The 25,165-nt window shown below is 42.4% G+C and overlaps 1 protein-coding gene across 1 annotated transcript in view; it reads right to left on the bottom strand.

The window, feature by feature from the left end:
• The window catches only part of LOC129814185 (unconventional myosin-VIIb-like), a 29,113-nt gene extending 6,273 nt beyond the window's left edge, over positions 1-22,840 (bottom strand). The window contains exons 1-38 of the mRNA XM_055867087.1: positions 22,732-22,840; positions 22,298-22,334; positions 21,518-21,619; positions 20,700-20,852; positions 19,812-19,996; positions 19,472-19,593; positions 19,238-19,380; positions 18,754-18,867; positions 15,959-16,112; positions 15,621-15,697; positions 15,040-15,159; positions 14,594-14,745; positions 14,241-14,451; positions 14,012-14,147; positions 13,708-13,877; positions 13,410-13,553; positions 12,812-12,970; positions 12,564-12,656; positions 12,291-12,385; positions 11,940-12,024; positions 11,448-11,666; positions 11,145-11,354; positions 10,628-10,936; positions 10,214-10,369; positions 9,957-10,025; positions 9,726-9,850; positions 9,391-9,517; positions 9,117-9,236; positions 8,354-8,527; positions 7,471-7,698; positions 6,549-6,716; positions 6,200-6,317; positions 5,920-6,046; positions 3,469-3,641; positions 2,806-2,987; positions 2,100-2,212; positions 1,702-1,856; positions 115-268 (exon numbers count right to left, since the gene is read on the bottom strand). Coding sequence (XP_055723062.1) covers positions 115-268; positions 1,702-1,856; positions 2,100-2,212; positions 2,806-2,987; positions 3,469-3,641; positions 5,920-6,046; positions 6,200-6,317; positions 6,549-6,716; positions 7,471-7,698; positions 8,354-8,527; positions 9,117-9,236; positions 9,391-9,517; positions 9,726-9,850; positions 9,957-10,025; positions 10,214-10,369; positions 10,628-10,936; positions 11,145-11,354; positions 11,448-11,666; positions 11,940-12,024; positions 12,291-12,385; positions 12,564-12,656; positions 12,812-12,970; positions 13,410-13,553; positions 13,708-13,877; positions 14,012-14,147; positions 14,241-14,451; positions 14,594-14,745; positions 15,040-15,159; positions 15,621-15,697; positions 15,959-16,112; positions 18,754-18,867; positions 19,238-19,380; positions 19,472-19,593; positions 19,812-19,996; positions 20,700-20,852; positions 21,518-21,619; positions 22,298-22,315 — 5,360 coding nt within the window. The 5' untranslated portion in view covers positions 22,316-22,334; positions 22,732-22,840. The remainder of the gene's footprint in view (positions 1-114; positions 269-1,701; positions 1,857-2,099; positions 2,213-2,805; positions 2,988-3,468; positions 3,642-5,919; positions 6,047-6,199; positions 6,318-6,548; positions 6,717-7,470; positions 7,699-8,353; positions 8,528-9,116; positions 9,237-9,390; positions 9,518-9,725; positions 9,851-9,956; positions 10,026-10,213; positions 10,370-10,627; positions 10,937-11,144; positions 11,355-11,447; positions 11,667-11,939; positions 12,025-12,290; positions 12,386-12,563; positions 12,657-12,811; positions 12,971-13,409; positions 13,554-13,707; positions 13,878-14,011; positions 14,148-14,240; positions 14,452-14,593; positions 14,746-15,039; positions 15,160-15,620; positions 15,698-15,958; positions 16,113-18,753; positions 18,868-19,237; positions 19,381-19,471; positions 19,594-19,811; positions 19,997-20,699; positions 20,853-21,517; positions 21,620-22,297; positions 22,335-22,731) is intronic.
• Positions 22,841-25,165: the final 2,325 nt, after the last annotated feature.

Here is a 25,165-nt window from a genome sequence, read left to right as displayed (position 1 = left end):
AGCAACATACACACATATATATATATACTGACAACTTGGTGGGTGTATTATTTCCTAGTAATACTTGTGCAATAGCTGACATGACAGTTTATTGTTTCTCATTACCACACATACCTGCTGCTGTTACTGGTCATCTGCCTCATGATCTGGCAGTAGACCTCGTCCTGTAAAGGTACATGCTGAGTGGCCGGACCAAAGATCTGGTCAGTCAGCTCTATTGGCTGGCGCACCTGTTTGATAGGGTAATCTCCCATGTACTTTAGGATAGGTGAGGGAAAGGTTAAGGACAACAGGAAAACTCCACTTGGAGAGACATTTTTGTCGGGTAATTCGGTAAATGCTACTCCACTGAATTATTATTATTTTTATTCCCTTTTAGAGGTCTTCAGTTCTAATAAACACAGGTATAATCAGTCCCTAGTGTCTTCTTCAGAAACTAAAATATATCCAGTGTTAGCCTCAATATCAACATGAACATCAACAAATGTCTCTAAATTAAAGGGGAAGTTCAGGATTTTACAACTTGATATTAGATGTTTTTTCACCCTGAAAGTAATCTATGGGCCAGGAAAAACTGTAATCCGTCGTTCGGTATTCTCTAAACAGCCACTACAAATTTCAGATGAGTTTAGCCACAGCTAGCTAAAAATATATGGTAGAGATAGGGGTGTGCAATGTGTGCAATTAGGCAACATTTCATGGCCAAATGAACTCCATATTTTGTTTGATGTTACTCAAAAGGTGGAATCCACAGAAGGGGGAAACAGCGCCATTGTCAGCCCCACGGCCATTGTTATTTTTGTTTTTTTGTTGATGAAGCAGAGCTGGGGAGAATCATGCATCAAGATAAAAAAAAAAAAAAAATGCAGTACATATGCTGCTGTTCTATCGCACGTGCAATGATTTCTGAGTGGGAAACAGTGTTAGTGGTTTGCAGTAACTTCTTTGTTGTTGTAATAACGCAAAGGGACATGGTAGTTTTACCATTAAGGATTCCAGATTTAAAGGTCCAATGCAGACGCTTTTTCCCCAATATCAAATAATTTCTGGGTAACAATTAAGTATCTAACTGTGATTGTTTTCAATTAAATTGGGCAAAAAGAAACAAAAATAGTTTTTTAACAAAAAGCCATTTCTCAAGCAAGAATTTTGCTAGGGTTGTCTGGGAGTGGTTTGAGTGAGGGGTCTAATTGGAGAAGCCTAATAGGAGGGATATTAAACCTGAAAACTAGCTGTTATAGGCAGAGAGGTTTGAAATTCTCTTTGTTATTGGTCTGTTAATTTATACCGCCTGGTGATGTCACCATGCAGCACAACACTCCATCCCACCAAAACAGGATGACATTTCAGGTGGTCCTTTTAAACAGCTCTTGCATAATTTTCACAATTTCACGGTATTATTCCAACCTCATATGTGGAAATATATATAAAATACAGGATAACCACATTTTTGACTGCACTGGGCCTTTAGAGGTGATTGGGCCATTTAAAAAAAATACATGAACACAAGAACCTATCATTTCAATTGATTGGTAGCTAAAGATAGCTGAAGTTTGTAGTGGCTGTTTAAAGAAGACTGAACCCTGGATTACAGTTTATCTTGGTATATAGACTACTTTCAGGGTTGAGGAACCATCTAACACCAAGTTGTAAAATAGTGAACTACTCCTTTAACAAAGAAAGTATTTCAGTAAAGGATATCAGTGAAGGAGATGCAGGCCAGATGGCTAAAGTCAGTGTTGCCCACCAGACTCTTCAGTAGGGGCTGTTTGATGGGTTCTTTGGAGGCAGCCCACAGTTTCTCCCTGCCTGCCCCTCTGGCCTGCGCCCCACGGCCGCCCTCTTTACCAGGCTTCCTGGGGAAACAAAGAAATAAAAGTTAAGTTGCTGCCTTGAGAATAAAGTGTAACTGTAAAATAGACTGTAAACCATGTCAAATGTAGTAGTGAGGTAATTGGTCAGGTTACTGTAACATTGGAATCATTAAAAAACATCATGGTAATTATTACATTTGGAATGGTTAGTCAGTGGTTGCATCTGTAATAGAAATAAAAGTGAGAGTGGATTTCGGAGTGGATTTATTGAAGGGTTTTCTCTACCTAAAGTACTCAATGGCAAACTCTTTCAGTGAGACGGGGGAGATTGCCTCTTCCCTTTCGTGGGCGTTCTGAGCCACTGTCTTCTTCTGGTCTGGGCTCAGATTCAGCAGACTCTGATGGTTCAACCAAACAAAAACACAACTTTAGTACGACCACAAGAGGGTGGACTTCCCCTGCCACAATCCTCCTAAGAATGGGGACTGGACATGATGTGGACTTGCCCCACCGTAAGCGTAACAATGCTGACAAGTTCGCCCATCCCTATGGGCAGCATTCCAACTAGTTAGGTGTACCCCACTAAGGTTCCATTATATTGCTTTCCCTATCTCATCTCTACAGGGGAATGACAGACAGCAGTTCAAAGGACAACTATCTGGAATGGAATGCAGCCATGTGCCTTTATTATCTTACATATAAGAATCTTATCATTCACCCTTGCACAACCCCATTGGCACTATGTTTCGTATCTCAATATTGTCCCATCCCATTTTTATCACCCTCTTCTGCGTTTGTACAATGTGAGCACTGTTTATTTTAGCCTGGTCCCAGATCTGTTTGTGTTGTCTTGCCAACTTCTATGCTGTTGTAAAGACAGCACAAATAGATCTGGGACCAGGTTACTGTCCCACGACCTATTCTTCTAACCATACGAATACGTGTTTGAACTAAGTCTAGAACCTTCTGTTTGAGTCTAGAACCTTCTTACCAGTGTGGTATCGCTGGGCTTTTCAAGGGTTGGCAGAACCAGGACCGTGTCCATGGAGATGGCGCCGGTGTTCCCAGTGCGCTCGTTAGTGCCTTTGATCCATCCCCGGTCGGGGGAGTACTCTCCGTCCTTCACGATGACCAGCACGTCCCCTCTCTTGTAGCTCAGCAACGTGGGGTCGTCTTCCGTGTGAGAAGGCGAGAGAGAAATCGAGAGAGAGAGACATAAGTAACTCACCCACGTACATAAGACGAACCAGGCTGGTCATGCATGATCCCCAGCCAAAAACACCTACTGTATATGAATGGTCCTTTTTGGATATACTTGTTTTATTAAACACTGACTACCTACTAACTGTGCTGTCAAATTGTTTTACAGTACAATTTACAGCATTAGGATTCTATGGAATACATCCAGATACACAACCGTCTTAAGCAGTGCTATACAGCATGGCCTTTGCCCATCTCATCCAAATAGGTGAACCACGAGTTGTCACACTCATACACTGTCTGTTGATATACTATGATTCTGCCAAATTCATCCATCTAGCTAACCCTTTGTAGCCCACAGATACACAGCTTAACCCAAGCCAAACCTATCCAAAATCAGTAAAATCTAAGCTGTGAGGTGAGTGATCAAGTGATTCATCGTCATACTCCTAACCCTGTTTGTTGACGTCCTGCAGGGCCACTGCGTAGACGGAGCGCTCCCTCAGGCCCTCCAGGTACCACTGGATCAGGTCAGCCATCTCCCCTGCATCCACAGACTGCAGTAGGAACTGCCCTCTCAGTGTGGCCAGGCTCACAGACTGACCGCTGTCGATCCTGCCGTCATCACTGAGGAACATATGAAACGTATGTGAAACATGTGAAGTGTATGTGAAACATGTGTGAAGTGTATGTGAAATATATGTGATAACTTCATAGTGGATCGGGTGTCGGTATGAAGGAGTATGTGAACGGTGACGACCACCACTACTTGACAACTGAATAATAAACTGCCACTGTAGAAAACTAGGTTGGATTGTGTATTCTGGGCCCTGTTTGAAAACTTAACAAATGGATCCTTTCTTGTTTCCTTGAGGTAAGTACAGATCCATAAGTGATTGTATAGGTGAAAGTACATTTAGCCCTCTATTGCTTCCACAAATCCAACCAACTCAGATCAGTGATCACTTGAAGGAAGGAAGTGTTGGGTTCTGAGAATATGAAATATACTTATTCATGTCTAACGTTTACATTATGTCAGGATATGTTATTGTTAGCCATCAGGGATCCTATGGGAGGGATCCTCTGGGAGGAGAAGAGACACAGTCTGGTACCAGTCACCATAACAGCCGTGAGTTGGGGAGGAGTGAGCACTTTGGGGCAGAGGTCAGGTCAGATGAAGTGCGGAAGAACAGATATCGCTAAGGTTCTGTCTAGCAACAGAGATGCATTGACTGTTCAGATGTGTAGGAGGAGACTCGGCATAGTTAAATATCAGTGCTGTGTGAATGTGTTTGTCTAATGCAGCTGTATTGATCCTCTGGGAATAATAAACTTGGTTTACCTCACTAGGGTAGGGGGCAGCATTCGGAATTTTGGATGAAAAGCATGCTCAAAGTAAACTGCCTGCTACTCAGGTGCAGAAGCTAGGATATGCATATAATTTGTAGATTTGGATAGAAACCACTCTAAAGTTTCCAAAACTGTTAAAACAATGTCTGTGAGTATAACAGAACTGACATGGCAGGCGAAAACCTGAGGAAAAACCATCCAAGAAGTGCCTTTATTTTGAAATGCCTGTTTTTCCATTGAAAGCCTATCCACCATACAAAGACTTATGACGCAGTTCACGATCTCTATGCCTTCCACAACAGGTGGCCAGTCTTTAGGCATTGTTTAAGGCTTTTACTCTGATAAATGAGGGAGAAACAGCACTTTCAATGAGTGGACAGTGGAAATTTCCAGACATGAAGCCAGCACGTGACCAGGAGTGCGCCTTTCTTGTTTCTCCTTTTCTATTGACGAAGATATTGTCCGGTTGAAATATGATTGATTATTTATGATAAAAACAACTTGAGGATTGATTATAAACATCGTTTGACATGTTTCTGCAAACCTTTATGGTACTTTTTTGATTTTTCGTCTGTCTTTTGTGACCGCGCTTTGTTCCAATGGAATACTGAACAAAACGCACCAACAAAACGGATGTTTTTGGACATAAAGAGGGACATTATCGAACAAAACAAACATTTATTGTGTAACATGGAGTCTTCGGAGTGCAACCATATGAAGATCATCAAAGGTAAGGGATAAATGTTATCTCTATTTCTGACTTTTGTTACTCCTCTTCTTGGCTGCTAACTGTTTTTAATGATTTGTCTGCTGGGCGCTGTTCTCAGATAATCGCGGTTTACTTTCGCGTAAAGCCTTTTTGAAATCTGACAAAGCGGTTGGATTAACAAGAAGTTTATCTTTAAGCTGGTGTATAACATTTGTATCTTTTATGTATGTTTATTATGAGAATTTCTGTTTTGTTGAGTTTCACGCTCTGCAATTTCACTGGATGTTGTTTGGGACAGTGTTTTACTGAACAAAACGCACTAACAAAACTGAGGTTTTTGGATGTAAAGAAGGACTTGATCGAACACAACAAACATTTATTGGGTAACTAGGAGTTTTGTGAGTGTAACCATATGAAGATCATCAAAGGTAAGTGATTAATTTTATCACTATTTCTGACTTTTGTTACTCGTCTACTAGGCTGGTTACTGTTTGTAATGATTTGTCTGCTGGGCGCTGTTCTCAGATAATCGCATGGTTTGCTTTCGCCGTAAAGTCTTTTTGAAATCTGACACCGTGGTTGGATTAGCAAGAAGTTAATCTTTAAACCGATGTATAACACTTGTATGTTTCATACATTTTTATAATGAGTATTTCTGTTTTTGAATTTGGCGCCTGCAATTTCACTGGATGTTGGCCAGTGGTAACGTCCCACCCCACCTAGAGAGGTTAAGCTTTCATAATGTCTGTTGAGTTTTTTACTCTGAGAATTAGAACCTAACAGAAGGAAGGAAGGAAAGAAACAAGGACGCATTTCTGAAATATTTGAACAGGGCCTTGTCCATACCTGGACTTGTTCACCCCAGTCACCTCTGGGTAGGACAGCTCAAGGAGCTTCTTCTCTTTCTCATCCTGGAAGGAGATCCCATTCCAGTTGATGGCCACAATAAAATTGCTTTTGGGTAGAGGAGGCCCTGTGGATATGTAAATACCTTAGTAATAAAATCATCTTTAACAAAGAACATTTCTATTTTGCCTGATGCAAACCAGCTACTGTAAAAGGTTCATCATGTGAAATGAAACCAACCTCACCTGTTACATTGCAAACATATTCCTGTTAGACTTACCGGACATTTGCGTAACCTCGTGGAACTTCGAGAAGTAAATGGGCCATTTCTGACGAGCATAGTCAACCACGTCCCCCTTCACGCTGTCTGTGGTCCTTCTGCTGTTTATGTAAGGACCCTGTAAGAATGATTAGGATGATTATTTGTTGATACATCTTGTCTGGCATCAACTTTATTCCACTCTACATAACTTAACAGTAACTTAACTTAACTTTTTACTTTACATTACTTAACTTCACCATACTTGATTGGGATAACATACACTAATTCAAATTTAATTGCAGGATTTTTTTTTATATAATACAAATTGTCTTGCCATTACTTATTGCACCAGTGAGTAGCAGTTTACCTGTGTGTGTGCTGCGTTGACCAGCTGAATCAATTTCCCTTGTGACTTGGTCTCAATAAGTTCAGTAGTGATGCATTCCTCCACCACCTTCTTGGCATTCTCTCCACAGATGGCAGACCCAAACGTCACATAGTAGTACATTGCTGCGATCTGCACAAAGTCATCCTCCTGGATGACAAAAAATAAAATAAAACATCTGTTTAGGTCCAATTATAAAGAAAGACAGTCTTGTTTAGTTAATAGAATTTCCACTTCAGGCCTCCCGAGTGGCGCAGCGGTCTAAGGCACTGCATCGCAGTGCTTGAGGCGTCACTACAGCCCCGGGTTCGATCCCAGGCTGTGTCACAGCCGGCCGTGACTGGGAGACCCCTGAGGCGGTGCACAATTGGCCCAGCGTCATCCGGATTATGGGATGGTTTGGCCGGCCAGGGATTTCTTTGACCCATTGCGCTCTAACGACTCCTTGTGGCGGGCCGGGTGCCTGCAAGCTGACAACGGTCGCCAGCTTGAAGGTGTTTCCTCGGACACATTGCTGCGGCTGGCTTAAGCGAGCAGTGTGTCAAGAAGCAGTGCGGCTTGGCAGGGTTGTGTTTTGAGGATGCATGGCCTTTGACCTTCACCTCTCCCGAGTCGCAGCGATGGGACAAGACTGGAACTACCAATTAGATATCACGAAAAGGGGGTAAAACAATAAATAATCCACTTCAAACAGTCTTTATATATTCATTTTTTTCAACAATAGTGGTAATTGTTTTTCTTTCATGACTTTTCACAGAGTTCAGTGAAACAATGTGACTCCTAAGATCCACGCTTGGTTCATAGTCAATCTACCTCGAGAGAGAGACGTGGAGGCCACTTTCACAATTACACCATTGCTGTATCAGTGATATGATATCCACATCGTCTGGGTGGGTGGGCTCACCTTCTCAGAATGGTACTCCCCAGACTTGAGGCCTCTGATGACCTGTCTGTAGATGAGATCCGTGCTGACTGCATCTATCGAGGAATCATGCCAGGGTGTGAACAGCTCCTTGCGGAAGTAGAGTCTCCAGGGGGCGTGCTGCTCCTCCTCGCCCTTCCGTCTCACTTCCTGCTCGCACTGCGAGATGGCGTCCATCACGTGCCTCCCGCCACTGCCCAGGGACCACACCTGGAAACAGAACAGTGACAAAACATGTCACAAGGCTAGTCAAAACATGTTACGGGGCTAGTCAAAACATGTTACGGGGCTAGCCAATGCAAGTTCTGAAAGCTAGCGAATATGCTAATAAATGGTAGTCAAATGATGTTAAGGCTAATTTCAAAATCCTTTTTAAATGTTCCTTCTTAATATTCAACTGACACAATAAATGTCTCAATCCAGAAGGCACGATGCCCAGAACCAGGATACCACAGTAATGTATCCCCTAGCCAAGCGAATATGAAGATAACCTATTGACATTCATTATGTCTCTTCTTTGTTAATGTGTACTTCTTTTAGTTGCATGGCTAGGTGTGCCCAAAACCCTTGGGGGTTTCCTCCGCTGAACATTGTTTTTAATCTATGCATAGTCACTTTAACTCTACCTACATGTACATATTACCTTGACTAACCGGTGCCCCCGCACATTGACTCTGTACCGGTACCCCCTGTATATAGTCTCGCTTGTTATATTACTGCTGCAGTTTAATTATTATTCATATTTTCTTAACTTCTTAAAGCGTTGTTGGTTAAGGGCTTGTAAGTCAGCATTTCACTGTAAGGTCTACACCTGTTGTATTCAGGCGCATGTGACAAACACAACTTGATTGGATTTGATTTGCACCTTCTCACAGAAGCCGATGTAGAGAGAGAATCCGTAGATGTCCTTGATGTTGACTTTCTTGGCCAGAGCCTGGCACACCTCGGCCGAGGTACAGGCGGAGTCTACAGGCAGGCTGACGCTAAGGCTGTCCATCAAGGCCACAGACACTTGCGTGGTCTTCTTGGTCTTGACGGCCTACACATGAGAAGATGGAGGCGTTGTAAGAAGTAGTCCTTGTAGCATGATGCACTACAGTACCCATAATGCTCTGTATATATACTGTATATGTCTCCTTACCAATACAGTCACTGTCACAAGATTAAGACTAAGATCGCTTTATTTGCCAATTTGCACACAAGGCTGAACCCGCCGCCATAAAGGTATGTTGGCAGAGCAAAAACAGAGAATCGATTTTACAGGTCAGACATTAACAATGGTTAATATAGCTGTAGTTCAGCAACTTTCTCCCAGATAACTCTGATGCAACCTCTCATGGTTATAGTGTGGGTGCCGGTATGTTTCTGTTTCCTTGTCGTCTTACCAAACCCGAGTCAAGAATACTGTCCGTGACCTGTAATGCTGACACTGCTTGACAGCAGCAGTAGTCCACACCTAGCAACAATGTCAAGAGATGTAAGCTTCTTTGGCTACGGTGTTGGATCGACAGTCGAAAGGTCCCGGGATTTGAGTCCTGACAGGCCTACCCCTCCCATTCTGTTGCATTGTGTCAGAAGGGAGATGGCACGCAGATGAGTATCTGTATGTCTCGGATGTTGTGTCTTACCTGGAGCTCTATCCAACAGGGTGGTTCACCTCGCTCCCCATTGGCAACGATGCGACGCAGACGCTCGGCACAGTACGGACCGTAGCTACTTGGTCCTCTGCCCAGGAAGCTCTCCAGGTACTGTGGAATAGAATCAAACAGAATAGAATTGAACACAATATAATTACAGTGTATGTAATTGATTGATTATGCATAAAATGATTATGAATAAAAACACAGCGCCTTAAGACATACAGAATAGCCATAAGTTCAAAAATGACAACTTTAGACTGACCTGCATAAGGAGTTCTGTTGGGGGGAAGATGCCCAAACAGATAGAGAGGAGGACCCAGCCTCTGAGAGAACTCTTCTGGTTCTTATTGTTCACCAGCTGTTTAATGATCTGACAATAGATCTCATCCCTACATGGACAAACAAGGACAGACAGGGCTCAAGTAGATATCTATCAGTTTAGATGGATCCAATTCATTTGCATTGCAACTGTAGCTGTAATCTACAATCAGTTCTGAATTGAACAGTTTTGGTATTAAAGCAAATCACCTTTCTAGACATTGATAAATGGGACATTTCTGGGTAACATTGTTTACATGTTGTAATTCGGTTTGGTACCTTATATCTCGTCTGGATAGGGCGTATCCAACAATAATATGCAGTTTTTCAAGGTCGGATATTGGCCGATCCAAAGTGCGCCCCTCTCCAATCAGAATGTCTTTCTCCTCCGTCATAGTCTCTGACTGGAGGAGGTGAAAAGCACAAAAAGCCAATTATCCTGTGTTGTTGCATCATGGATATTCCGCTTAATTTTTGTTCTTAGGACAAAATAATATTTATGTAGCATACCTCCTCTATAATGGTCGAAGCTTTTCTATTCCCCGTTCCATGTTTCTTTCTATTTTTCCTTAGTATTTTCTGATGGATAAATGGATATGACATCTATTATATTTAGACATCTGGCAAACTGTTATAGTGTGTCAATTCAGTCAGCAAACACTCAGTAACAACAGTAACCTATTGGAAGCATGTAAAATGACAATCAGGGATGAATAAAGTCATGTTGAACGAAATTGAATTTGAGGTCAAGTCCTAATGTACAGTACCTGATCCAGGCCCACCAGGTTGCTGAGCCTCCTGTTCTGCCTCTGGCCCAGGTTATTCTGGATGGGAGTGGGGGCGGAGGGCTCCTGGTTGATCAGTTTTGGCTCAGCTATGTCCCCCATGAACCTCAGTATGATCCACCACACTGTCAGACAGGCCTGGAGAGGAGAGGTGCAGATGAGAAAGTGGGGAAGGGAAGAAAAAAGAAAGCGAGAAGAAAAAAGGTGAGGGACAAAAATAATAAAAGATAATAGGAAGGAAAACAGAGGAAAGGGAATAAGGAGAGGAGAAAGTAGGGTACACAAAGAGAAAAGATGAGAGGATAATATGGAATATGTTATTGAGGAAGACAAATGTCATACTTGCTTTGGATTCCTCTGAGATTACCACACTGAAGCCTGATATTGAGTACTCACCAGTGCGTCTCCCTCGTCTTCGTGGTAGAGCAAGGGCTGCCGCAGCCTCTGGGTGATGTGACTGTGGGTAGCAGAGCCCTGGAAGTGCAGAGCACTGAACTTGGTGAAGGAGAACTCCTCATTCTCATCATCGTAGTTCACCACTGGTTGCTCCTCTGGTACTGCGATTGGTACTGGTTCTGGAGCTGGTACAGTCCGAGCTAGTGCTGGTACTGGTACTTGTATTACTACCGGAGCTGGGCTTTCTACTGGACTCTCCTCTCGGCTCTCCTCAATCACCTCTGGGACGGTCCGCGTTCTCTCCAAGTCCTGAGGACGGGTAGGGAGAGTGCAGTTGGATACTCAGTAAAAAAAATTATGTTTTCTTTAAGTTGTAGAGAATGTAAAATAGTATAATGCTTCTTCAATGAGAAGAAACGATTTGGTGAATTTGGTCATTCTATTAGCAGTGTTAATCATTGAGCAAGAAGCCTATGTTGATATACTGTGGAGATCAACCATTGGTTGTGAGCCTAACCTCAAAGCCCTCGGGAGCTGGTCCCTCCCGTCCTCCTACTGCCACTTTGTTGGGCAGGAAGCCAAACATGGTTTCCACCATTTCCTGCTCACTGACTGGCTCCGGCTTGGCAGCAGCCTCTTGTGATTGGCTGAGGACGTCCTCTAGCCTCTGCTGGAGCTCCGCGGCTGACCGCTCCCTCGCCTCCCGCTCCTGGGCAGATAGGAAGAACTAACACACACACACACACACATTATTATATTGAACTCACACAATTGCACACACAGGTGCACAACCCCACTTTTCTCAAATGTCAGAACTCACATCGGTCTTCATCTTGTTGGTGGTCTTCCTAGCCAGCATGCCTCTGGTGTGGGCCTGGAGGACTGTCACAGCTTCTCGCTTGCTCTTGTAACTCTTCCTGGCTAGGTACCCGCGCACCTGGGACTGCATTGTCACGGCCGCCGCCAGCTCCTTCAGGTAATGCCCTCGGGCCAGACGGCCACGGATCTTAGACTGCAGACGCTCAAAGCCAAGCTGGAGCTGATTGAACGAGACAGAGAGGAGTAGAAATGATTCCAGAAGCAGCAGGTAAATGTGAACAAAAGAGAGTAAACCGAAAGACACGTTAAAAGTTGATCTAGTCTATAAAAAAGTAGATATGAGCAAATCTCCATCAGCACAATACCGTGCACTCCTAAGCTACGGCGATGAATCAATATCATCTCAGTTTGTCTTCAGAAGTGTATCTGAGTTGACTCCTTACCGTGCTCATGTTGACGTGATATTACTAGACCTTGACTGCCAGTGACTTACTTTTCTGTATTCTTTTTTCTCTCTATAACTTCTCCATCGCTTCTGTATAACCACGGCAGCTCTCCTTTTCTTCACAAAACTCTTCCTACAAGAGGAATACATTTAAACAAAACTGGAATATCACTGACTGTTAACAACTACTGTATTACAATAGGAACAACCGAAGTAACTGGGGTGAAGCTTTAGATTGGGGTGTTAGAGAATAACAGAGAACACCATGTCAATGAACACTGCCAGTGTGCTATGTAAGGTCCCACAACATCCCAAACCTGTGTCAGGTATGACACGTCGCCCGCCCATTCTCTATCCTGTGTTCTGCCCAAGCTGTGTGTCTCAGTGTTCATCCCTTACCTGTCTCTTTGGCCAAGCATGACCCTCTGGATGATGAGGGCTTTCCTATTGAGCTCTCTCTCTCTCTCCCGCTCTAGTAGGGAGTCATGGGCATCCTGAGTGGGAAGAAAGTGAAAACCGGTTATAGAGGGTGAATATGGACCTTTTGGGGGAGGGTTACCGTCATCATTCCAGCATCTTTGAATTGCTTCTTGTGGCAGACATTTGGGATTCCATCACTTCTGTTACAAGATGCCAATGTTTGTGGTTGTCTAGTGGTAGATATAACTGTACCTTTAGAAAAATCTTTGTCGTGCCGATCTTCCAGCCATCCTGTCCTGTGATCACGGCCTTGCAGATGGCATTGCAGCAGGCTGCTGCTGACTCCTGAGTTAGGACACGGAGAAGGATATTGGGAACCATAACCACCCCACTAAAAGCAATTGTAACCGTGGACCTTTTTGTGCTAACAAATATCATCATCATTGTTGTCATCTTCTTCATCATCATCATCATCAAAATAATGAAGGTATATGTCTCACAGTTTTGGGGTCACAGACGGTTGTATTCAGAAGCACTCTGTACCGCTGCAGAAACTGTTTGAACGTGTGACGGATTGGAAATCCCAGTTTCCGGATTTTGATGGTATCAATCATTCCAGAATACCGCAGCTGACGTATGCACAGGTTTCTGTCAAAAACCTGAAGACAGAGACATTCCTAAGCTTGACTAGTAGAGTGGAGTGCACTGTAGTATGGACAAATTGGACTTTCGTGGAATTGTCCCATTTTCATTCTGTATAACGGCCTATATGGTTTCTGTTTTGTGTGAGTTTGACCTCTACCGATTGTGACATTGCACCGTAAATTTTATAATGAATCATGTCTTCCTGTATCTGGCCCAGTGCTACAAAACAATGAATCATGTCTTCCTGTATCTGGCCCAGTGCTATAAAACAATGAATCATGTCTTCCTGTATCTGGCCCAGTGCTATAAAACAATGAATCATGTCTTCCTGTATCTGGCCCAGTGCTACAAACTGATTAATCATGTCTTCCTGTATCTGGCCCAGTGCTACAAAACGATGAATCATGTCTTCCTGTATCTGGACCAGTGCTACAAAATGGCTGCCTTATTCACCATGGACTTCTTATCGTCGTTGGGTTTGAAGCAGCGGATGAAATGGGGCTGGCATTTGGACAGGGCATTCATGAGGGAGTCCAGGGACTGACGGAACTGACCGCTCAGCGTGGACACCTGCCTCCTGCCGTCCGTCTGGGCCACCTGCAGGGAGAGAAATCACAATGTCAACTGAGTGGATTTTTGGACCGTTGTCAGTGACTATCTCTGCAGGAAAGCTACGTGAAGAAACTGGTGGATGTAGCTAATGGGAGTTGGCATGAGAGTCAGAATCTTAATAGTAACAACAGCTACAAACCCGTATAGAACTCTTGGGTGTCATAACGATCCTGTTGTTGCTTGCAAGGTTCTTCACCACATTTGCAGAGAGCCCCTTCTCAAAGAGCTGTTGCAGCAGCTTGTTGGTGGATGCGTCAATCAACTTGAGGATGTCTGAGTTAAGAGCATCTCTGTTCTTCTCCAGGAATCCTGAAGGAAAAGCAGACAGGATCAAATGGTGCCCCCCTCCCCCAAAAACTTGACAATTTCCAATTGATCACACTCCTATGTTTGAGCGAATCAACTAATGTTGTATAGGTGTGATCCCTTTTTTTTCTGTTTACCTTTTGAGTCGTAGTGAACAACCCCAGCAAAATGGCGGATCCCAAACTCCATGTCGTGGGTGTTTTTGGATGGAATGTACCGGTTGCACTTCGCATGAGTCCGGTTCATCTTGTTCAGCATGGTGACATCTGTGCCCTGAAAGAAACATTCAAGGTTGTCACAAACCTCACCAATTCAGCCTGCCACCGGTTGCAACATGGTTGACTAGAGGAATTTGAGATTGTTAACCTTGGGAAAGTGGCTCTCCTCATCGATCAGGGCCAACACGTTGAGGGGCTTCACAGCGAGGAGATCAAGGGTGTCCGTGTTGTCGCTAAAGGTGATGTTCTTCCAAACAATGTCCTCCTTGGTGTACTCCTCCTGCTCCAGCTTGAACACATGACGCACAAAAAACTGCTGCAGCTGCTCATTGGCAAAGTTGATGCATAGCTGTTCAAAGCTGCGAGAAAGCATGGGGAAAAGGTTTGTGTTATTGACTGGTTGGTTATATACCATCAGGGAGAGAGGATGAAGGACATACAAAGAGTATGTTGCACACACAAACGACAAGGGGAATTAGTATTTGACATTGACTGGCATACCTGTTTGAGTCGAAGTTCTCAAAACCAAAGATGTCCAGCAATCCGATGGAGTTACGGGAGTTACGGACGTTTTTGGGACCGTTGGTGGGAGTCTTATGGATGGCACTGTTGATTCTCCCAACGATCCAGATGAAGAGTTTGCCATATATCGCCTGAAGAAATCATGACACAAACAACACACATTCTGTACACTTGAATAGCATATGGACCAAATCCTAACTTGAAATGTGCATGTTTAACTCAACAATCAAATAAACCATGTATTGATGTCAATGGAAGACTTGTGCGAAAAACTTGAGTTACGTCCATTCGCCCACGGATCTCAAGTTAGGATTCGGACCTATGTGCCTTTGTGAATATTTATGTTTATGCCTTCTCTCTTGTTACAGGCGATAGCCTATTGTCTATCTTGCTTTGGTACCTTCAAACAGGAGCGGCCTCATTACCTTGACGAAGGCGTCCCTGGAGTCGGCTGCCTGTTCAGAGTTGAGGGGTTTGGACACTCGCTCTCTGTTGGTCATGAAGGAGCGGTAGGTCAGGCTCACAGCCAGAGCCGCAGGCTGCACCTGTAGGAAACAGACAAAGACGATGTATATAGTAGGCCGTCATTGTAAATAAGAATTTGTTCTTAACTGACTTGCCTAGTTAAATAAAGCTTAAGTAAAAAAATGTAAAATATAAACGACTGTATATTTAAGCAATAAGGCATGAGGGGGTATGGTATATGGCCAATACACCACGGCTAAGGGCTGTTCTTATGCATGATGCAACGTGGAGTGTTAGGACACAGCCCTTAGCCGTGGTATATTGGCCATATGTCACAAACCCTCGAGGTGCCTTATTGCTATTATAAACTGATTACCAACGTAATTAGAGCAGTAAAAATACATGTTTTGTCACACCCATGGTATATGGTCTGATATACCACGGCTTTCAGCCAATAAGCTTTCAGGGCTCGAACATCCCAGTTTATAAGTTATTACAGAACATACCAGCAAAGAATAAAAATGCCAATAAACATACATACCTCCAGCAATTTGGCAGCAAGGGTAAAGTGATCCGACAAACTGACATCAGAGCTCTCCATGTTATTCAAGATGGCGGCTGCAAGGCAAATAACAAAAGAAAACTTGGTCAATCACAGCTTTGACATAGAAAAAAACAACAACATAAACATTTCAGTTGTACAACTGACTAAGTATCCATCCCCCTTTCCTTTCAACATTCAAGTATTTCAGGGTCTCAATACATGTGGCCATTGGGGTTGGGGGGGATGACAAGGCGCAGGTCATGTTCCCTAAGAACTCCGGTCATGGATCACACACTCAGACATTAACTGAGTCATACACCCAGAGAGGACCCCACCTTCGAAGCTGACATTGCCCAGGTGGAGGAGTGCAGCAAGCAGCTTGAGGATCTCCCAGCAGTGGGTCTCGGTGAAAGTGAGGATCTTCAGGGCCATGCGGATACGGATATAGTCCTTAGCATCGTCACGTCCATCGCAGACAATACAGTCACCCTATAGAACACAGGGTCAGAGGTTATACTGTAGGTTGTAGCTATTGCCCCACCTCTCTACTTAATTACAGCTACTATCGACAAGGGCTGTGGCGGTCACGACAGCCGGTGATTGTCAAGCAAATAACTATCGGTCTCACGGTAATTACCGTTAATTAACAAAAACACATTTAGCATCTCCTGGCTTCCACACAAGCCACTGATGTGGACCTTTGGAACGTCTACATTTTAAAAAGTCTAATAAATCCATGTAGCCTACACCTTCACAATAAATCCATAATTTATTTTAGACAGGTCTAAAGAAACATGATATGAAGAAAATGTAATCCATTTCAGAAGAACAGAATAGCATACTCTGAGTTGTCCTTATGTTAGGCCCTGATCTGGCTATGCCATATGGCTGTGGGCTACACTAGTTATTTACCAGACAAGATTTGCTTAGAATTCCGTGGCATTATTTTATATTATTTTATAGTATGAAGAAAACAATTGAACAAAGCTGAATAAAATAGAAAGGATCTTTTCTCCAAACTATTTGAGGGAGTGCGCACATTCGGCTATTCTGTGTTGAGAGGTTAACAAAGAAATAGGTACTCCTATATGCTTAATTTAAGTTATTAATGTAACTTCAGTTGTTCTACAAACTTAGGGCTATATGTTTTGATTTTTAATACATTGTAAGGCTGCTTGATGCGACTCTAATGATGATTAGAAAAAAGTCGCTTGAAAGGCATGAGCTCTGCTTTGTTTTGTGCGAAGGCTGTACACACTTTGTCAGTCTCTCATTCAAAATTTGAGAAGCACTTGATAATGCCGAATTGTCTGGCGGCATCCCCTTTGTGTGGCCATAATGCACACAAAAAAAATCCATACCTTTTGAAGCCCTTCACCCTGAGTGCTGCCTGCTCCGAAGCACCTCTCACTCACACGGGCTCTCCATCACGTGACTGGGTCTTTCTCACAGGCTACAAGTGAAGACAGACACATTGGGGACGCAACTGCGCGCGTTCTTATCCAATTCCACGGTGCATATTGAAGATATTGGAATAACTGTCCACATTTACTTTTCGTCAGCCAACAAGATGAGTAGGCTTAACTAACAGCAAAAGCACTAGCCTATGTCAATCTACTATCCCCCATATTACAGAGTTGACTTATTCTATTCTGTGTGAGAAATACATATTCCAAACATAGTCTGGGACAGTTGTGGGATGCGATAAATCCCAAATGAATACAACCACTAGCATAAAAAAAAACGTTTTTATGCAATGATGCTCACGCAACAGATCAGAATGTTTAGCTTAAAATGTTGATAAACTATTAGGCTATTTCTTCAAATTATAAGCGCAGCAATGTGCACACGGCAGTAGGTTATAAGTGTGAATGTTCCATTAGCTGGAAAACACCATTATCAAAAGTGACCACAAATGCAATTATGCATGCAATGCTTATATTGTAAAGTTGCATTTTTATGGTGGAAATTATCTTGCCCAAACTTTAAACTCTGCTTACGTATGCCAGTTAGGCTCTACACCCCTTGTAGAAGCGGATTCATGTGCTTAATTTTAAGTTTAAGTTATTTGACCACTTTAGTTGTGATACAAAACTTATCAAAACATATAGGTCTATGGGCTAGGGTACATGATTCGAAAAAGTTTTAAAAAAGTAATTGTTTCTTGCCTGACGCTGGGCATCATTCACAGGTGACAATTTATAATTCACAAGTGATAGGCTAATATTGTCACCCATCAGACTAATCTTGATTTAATCTTGTCTTTACATGTACTAAATAATATATGTTTTGATTAGTTTTGATTTAGAATGGACCATTATCATGCACCTGTCTCGAAACAGGGGCAATGGAGGACGCTTTTCATGTGGTTCATTATAATTTTCCCGGTAGGCTATACTCCGGTTGTAAAGAGAAGCAATGTGCTTAATATTAGGAAAGTTGAGAAATAAATATAGTAGGCCTAGCCTATAGAGAACTGATGGGTTCCTCCTCTTTTTAATAGAGGCCATCACTCTGTTTTCTTGTGCAATTGCATAGCCTATAGAAATGCTGCGCAACATTAGCTCATGGGCTCTCATGAAGTGTTTGATTAGATTTTTGATTACATTTGAATTGATGCCAGAGTGATTAGAGGGACAATAGAGTGCTGAGTACGAGGCAGTTGGCAAGTTTGGTAGGCTACTAATGATCATCAGCAGGATCAGAGCTTGGAGAAGCCTAATTACTGTGACTAAATGGTCATGTGGATTTTGACTGCCTTCATGACTGTGACTGCAGGTGTGGAGGTAATACGGTCACCACAACAGCCCTACTATCGACCCACCTCTCTCTTCAATGGTGATCCTAAAGCAAATCATATTTGTTAGGGGCTAGAGCACTCTACAAAGTTACAGCTACTATCACCCAATCTCTCTTCAATGGTGATACTAAAGCAAATCATAAATCATACATGAATTTGTTTTTCCAGCTCTGGGGAAGTTTCCTAGGAGCATTGTAAAGAGGACGTCAGGAAAGAGGACGTCAGTAAAACTTAGTTGTACTCAGTAAAAATGTCCTTCATGAGGAAGATGTATGACTTTAAGTGGTAAAACCTGTAAGTGATGATGTTTTAGTAGTGCGTTGCTATTACCCTCTTGAGGTAGCTGAATTCAGCGGCATTTCCCAAACACAGTGTTTTCTTCTGTTCTGCCGTCATCCCCGCTAACATGCAGTAGAATATGTGGTAGTTCCGCTCCTCCATGGCCTAGGGTTAATTAGTAAAAAGGAACAGTAGTGTTACAACTAACTGTAAGTCGCTCTGGATAAGAGTGTCTGCTAAATGACTAAAATGTAAATGAGTATGAGAGACAACATCTTGACATTACACCATTTTGCCTGGTTACTGGACAATACATTAATGGATTTGGTCCTCTTTCAAGTACGAACAAAGCATGTCAATCAGACTTAAATGAGATAAACCTGTTGTTTGTGAGATATAGTTTACATAGTTTTGAAATCAATTCACTTTGAGGCAATTAGCTATGAGATTTCTACATTTCATTCAAATATAAAGGACAACAGCAAAACGTCCTGGTTCACCAATTATTTTGATTTTACAGCCTGTGCTTCCACACCTGATGGCAGACACGAGACTTCTCCAGTAAGTACTGTTCCATGCGAGCCCCTTCGATGGCGCCATCTTTGTTGAAGAAGATTTCCACGTATTTCCCAAAGCGGCTGGAGTTATCGTTGCGAATTGTTTTGGCATTCCCAAATGCTGGGGGAACGCAGAAATGGGAAGTGTGTCATGGGTAGCAACAGTTGCGATAATGTGGGAGAGAGATATTTCAATAGTAAAGAGATCCTACCTTCCAGTATAGGGTTAGCCTCCAGTATCTGCTGCTCTATCCAGGAGTGCTGTCCACTTACTGCAGCAAGGAACTGAAGAACCAGCTTGGTGCTCTCTGTCTTCCCTGCACCTGACTCCCCACTAACAGGAAGAAAGAGATAGTGTGTCATATTCTTGGATTTCAGTTTAATTCCAGTGTCAATGTCAATATAAAAAGTATAACTGAACCACTCCAAAGAGCATCTTCCACAACATTGGAATATGTGACGCTTCTGCCTTGGTTTCCTTTTGTTTCCGAATGACTTGGGAGTCAAAAGCGGAACGTTGCCCATCTGGGATAGATGTACTTTTGGCCTCACCTAATGATGCAACACTGGTCTCGGTTGTGGCGGCGCATGTTGAAGTAGCAGGTATCTGCGATGGCAAAGACGTGCGGGGGCAGCTCACCCAGCCTACGCCCGTGGTACAGCCTCACTTGGTCGGCTGTATAGAGAGGAAGCTCTTGGTAGGGGTTGACTGCCACCAGCACAGAGCCTGTGTAGGTCTGGACACAGCACAATAACAGTGATTAGGCTTGTGCCGCCCACATGCTTTTGGAGCACCCTGTAACAGCGGCTAATGTTATAACACTAGTTAATGCAATAACTTTTCTATTTGTAATACATTTTCTATTTTTTAAGTAGTAAAACCAGTTAATGTAATAACTTGCTGGGTAACGTAATACAATGTTGATTGGTCAACGTAATAACTTTAACAACTTTTTTGATGAATAGTGTAATAACATCAACTAATCATGTAATAGTTTTTTATGTAGTACTTCCCTCAATTTGATGCACATACCACCACCTACTGCCAATTACAACACAAACAAACTCATGCACATCATACATGAATGCTCATTCATACAGAGACACTCACAAGCACACATTGAAATGTTCACCATTACATAAAAACCACATGATTTCACGTGAAACCATGTGAAAAATAGTGTTTTCGGAACACTTCACATGTGATCACGTTTTCACAGTATGCTACAATCTGCAAAAACACTACATGAATTACTATAGTATGTACTAAGGTTTGATTTTACTACAGTATTATACTATAGGTAACTGTTATACTACAGTGTACTACAATATTCAACGTAGTGTTTTTGCTGTCAGTGAATACAATAATATTCATACCATAGTGCACTATCGTATTTTGTCATGTGGGTGTAGTACATTATAATCCATTAGGGGACTCACATAGATGATGCCCTGCCTGTGTCGGACCAGCAGGTTCCTGAGGAGCCCGGCCTCGTTGAGGTCCCCCAGGCGGATCATGTCGTCCACCCCCTCCACTGAGGTGGGGTGCATCACCCTGATGGAGCCCTCCTCCTTCTGGGAGAGCCTGTGTTCCTGGAATGACATAGCACAATTCAGGAAGTTATATGGCGGTGCGATGTGAACTTTCTGGCAAATCTTCCATTGACATCAATGTAGGATTTGTTAGAAATCTTTGGTTACATATAACGTAACTTTTTTGAGGTCTGAAGGTCTGAAAACTTAGGCTTTGGTTTTAAACCATCCATTTAAGTTTGGGGGTTTGGCATTATACTGCCGTATGACTGACCAAAGCAGATTGCAAGATCATTGTCTATGGAAGTACAGTAGAAAGACATGATGTCAACATTCTAGAGTGCATAACTTCTATAGTCAATGAGATATAGTAGTTTTCCCTATAGGTAATGACTTAGATCTTGAGCTCATTTGGAGCTCCCGAGTGGCGAAGCGGTCTAAGGCACTGCATCTTAGTGCAAGAGGCGTCACTACAGTCCCTGGTTCGATCCAGGCTGTATCACATCCAGCCTTGATTGGGAGTCCCATAGGGCAGTGCACAATTCGCCCAGCGTCGTCCGAGTTTGACCGGGGTAGGCCGTCATTGCAAATAAGAATTTGTTCTTAACTGACTTGCCAAGTTAAATAAAGGTTACATGCATTTACATTTGAGACCAACAGTATATTCAAACACAATAGACACACAATTCAACACAATACATGTAATAAAGAAATGCCATGGTCACCTTTCCTTCATCATCCACCAGTAGCTGGTGTCCAGTTTCGGTCAATTTGACCCGGGCTCCGATGGGCACCCCGATACCAGGGTCCACCCACACCCACTCACCCTGAAAGCAAGGAGCACAGTGGGTCATGGTCAGGGTCATACATCGAAAGAATGCAGCTTTTACCCTTCATTTAATTCAGTTAAAGAAAGTAGCGTGCTTGTAATTCCACCAAACTGGTGAAAATAAAGATAAATAAAAGAGCCTTTCGTGAACTAACACGAGCACTTGACTTCTTTCACCTCTAACTAGCTCTGGCTGCTGAGAGCTACTTCATTGAGGAGAAATGTACTTACTATGACTGAGATAGGTGGTTGTCCCATCTAGCCACGGTATCTTAAGACGAATGAACTAACTGTAAGTCGCTCTGGGTAAGAGTGTCTGCTAAATGACTCAAATGTAAACGAGTATGAGAGCCAATAAATCATTTGTGGAGCATCAAGATTGCAAGTGTGCTAAAGATCACTGTTTGTGCTGTCTCTTGTTATATGTGCAGCGCAAACAGATAAGGGAAAAGACTAAGGATTTCCCATTTCAAGCCATTTCCTGAAATGAAGGTCAATGGCATTGACTCCAACCCCTAGATGATCACTTCCAGACACAATTGGCAGAGATTCTCCATAGAATGACTAGGCAATGGAAGTGTTGATTACATTACATTTCAAAAACCTTCATAATCAAAGTATGGCATTCAGTTTACATTGATCAAATAGTCAACAAAGATTATGTTGAGGATCTTACCTTTCTCAACATCACCATAATACAACCCTCCTATTCCCTAAATTCAAGAAACAAGAAAGACAAAAGTCATGCATTTTCAAAAAAATATCTGTGGACAACATAAGTCTGGACGTAGTGTGATCTCAGTGTGTCTTCTCAATGTTGTATGAAAGACTTCGCTGTCATTCCATTTTTAAGATCCAATGGTGATTATATGGTGACAATGGGGCGCAATAATTACAATCATCCATACCAACAACAGACTATACATGGGAAACAATACAGAACTGAAGTCAATAAATCTGCTACCTTTCTCTATAAGCATGACTGAAATGACTGCACATCGTTACTCTACACCATTCAGCCTAACGATTCTATAAGGGTGACTGAAATGACTGCACATCGTTACTCTACACCAAAACAACCACACACAAAAAACATATCAGCCATCTTACGTATAGCAACTCAAGTGATGGTCCTCATTGAAATCCCAGTCCTTCAGTAAGTCCTGTGCAGTTGTTGTGGAGCTCAACTGTTTGTTAGCTGACATTCACTCCAACCCACCTGGATACCACAAGGAACAAGGAAGTGGGTGGCACCCTTGACACATCTCCTTTATGGCACTTTGACTTTGATCTGTCATGCTGCAGACTCACAGCTGAAGACAGGAGCAAAGTCACCTCCTACCCACTCATTCTCCTAATGTGTTTGGCTCAATTCGCCCCTTCAATTCTGGGCCTGCTTCTAACCATTAATAGTGGAAACACAATAATAATATATTTAAAAATCTACAACTTCAACTACAGAACATGTTAGATAGAGTTTGTGAGCTAGGACCAGTTATGGGAGTGCCCTTTGGACCTATGGGTTGAAGTCAGATGACACTGGTCTCAGTATTACAACACAAATTAAGTAGTAAATCACTGAGATAGTTAGCCATCTAATACAGTACTAGGAGGGAGACCGGTCCCCACACCTGCCTGTGTCACTCTGATAACGATTAGTTGAGGAATTCCCTCTAGATAAGACTTGTGCGTCACCACACACACACTGACAGACAACAAGCTCTACAACAAGCGCTGTGTCCCGTTCAAAGAGCACATCTCACCGAGCAACAGCAAACTACTCCAGGCTGACATCTAAACTCTGTGGTGCCCTGGAACTAGTATTGTTTGTCCATGATTGTAAAATAGTAATTGTTTCTTCACTGAACACAAATGATATGAAACTAATGGGGTCCAGATTGAGGGCAGATTTCATTGTGGAATTAGAAAACAAAACAGGTGATATACACCTGATGAGGCGCCAGACGAGTCATAATACATACAAATGAGTGAAGTTGATGTAACCAGTTATGATAAGAACATCATAAAAGTATGTCAATATCCTGGATTGCTTATTGGAAGGAAATTAAATTAAAAAACAAAATTAACAACTCCCTGTGGCTCTAGTCACTGCCCTGACCCTATTAGCTTTGAAAGAGGTCAAGAACTGATTTTTTTTTTTACATGGGTTGAAGAAGGGTTATGTTGGGTTGAAGAAGCTAATGTGTTTACTGTAAGTAAGCTATGATGTCAGCTGTTCTTCTTTTTACTGCTGAAAACCTGATACATAGGTGAAAACACTGCATCAATTTGTGTAAGTATACTGTTGCGGTCTAATATGGCACAATCGCACATTTCTTAAATAATTCCCAATTTTTTTGTCAAATAAGTTGAAATTTAAGAAATTTGTCAGCGATTAGTCCAGATTTGAATCCCATCAAAAACCTAAGGAGAGGTCTGAAAAGATATGGAGCAGTTTGCCACTAAAGAGTGGGCCAAATTGCCGGTAGAAAGGTGGCGCAAGCTCTTTGATGGCTACAAGAAATGTTTGTAGGCAGTTATCTTAGCCAAAGGCTGTGCAATCAAGCATTAGCTCCTAGGTGCCAATCATTTTGTCAATGCCATTTATTTTCACTTTGTCAATGCCATTTGTTTTCACTTTCTAAATTAAAAAAGCTGAGGGTTGTGGCTGGAGAAATGTAACCACTCTCAAATTCATAGACAGAGTTATGGATGCAAGAACTGATAATCAATGATATCAAAATGATAGTTTTAACCATGTTTGGAGATACAGTGTACGATGGTTGAACTGAGCATTTGTAAGTTATATTCTTCAAGAATCAATGGGTACGTATTATTCATGTATCAGTCCAAAAATGGCTGACTGCTGATTGTCCCTTTAAGTCCCCCCCCAACAACAACAAATCTAATAACAAGGTGTGAAGACCCCCCCAAAAAATGCTCAAATTTCTACTTATTTGAGAAGAAATTGTGAAAACTGCAAGACGCCAATATATTAAGCCGCAACGTTAAGAACAAGTCCACACCCATTTTGGCTATGGGTTCATCCAGTGCACTGTTGCTATTGACCTTCACCTTGATATACAGTCAGTGGCTACAATCTAAATAATCTTATCAGGCTCATATTGTGCTTATCTCCAGGGAGGATTCTCTAGTTTATATAGTCATCTTCGCGTTTCTAGGAGCGGTACACGGTGGATATGGTCAGTAAATGAGTGCGTGTGAGCAATGGGGCAGAGGAAAGATACAGATAGATCTGGGTGTATACATGGGAGTTGCTACATACAATCGTTAATGAATTAACTTACATTTGATAGTCTCCTCCTCCATGATGTCATGGGACCCTGATGGCTCATGATTCATGAGGGTGAAACCTTGACAATGTTCCAGATATATTTATATATATATATATATATACACCTATTTCGGACGCAATCATGTCAGAGTCAAATATAAAGATCTCAGAGTCATGTAAGTTCTGTACAACATATTTCTATCTCCTAAAAAGCCCTGTTGTCTACGAAACCCCTGATAAAACAATTTC

The sequence above is a fragment of the Salvelinus fontinalis genome, chromosome 17 (genome assembly GCF_029448725.1).
Source record: "Salvelinus fontinalis isolate EN_2023a chromosome 17, ASM2944872v1, whole genome shotgun sequence".
NCBI classification, from domain to species: domain Eukaryota; kingdom Metazoa; phylum Chordata; class Actinopteri; order Salmoniformes; family Salmonidae; genus Salvelinus; species Salvelinus fontinalis.
Note: the sequence above shows the minus strand (reverse complement) of the source record. Positions and strands in the feature narration are given on the sequence as shown.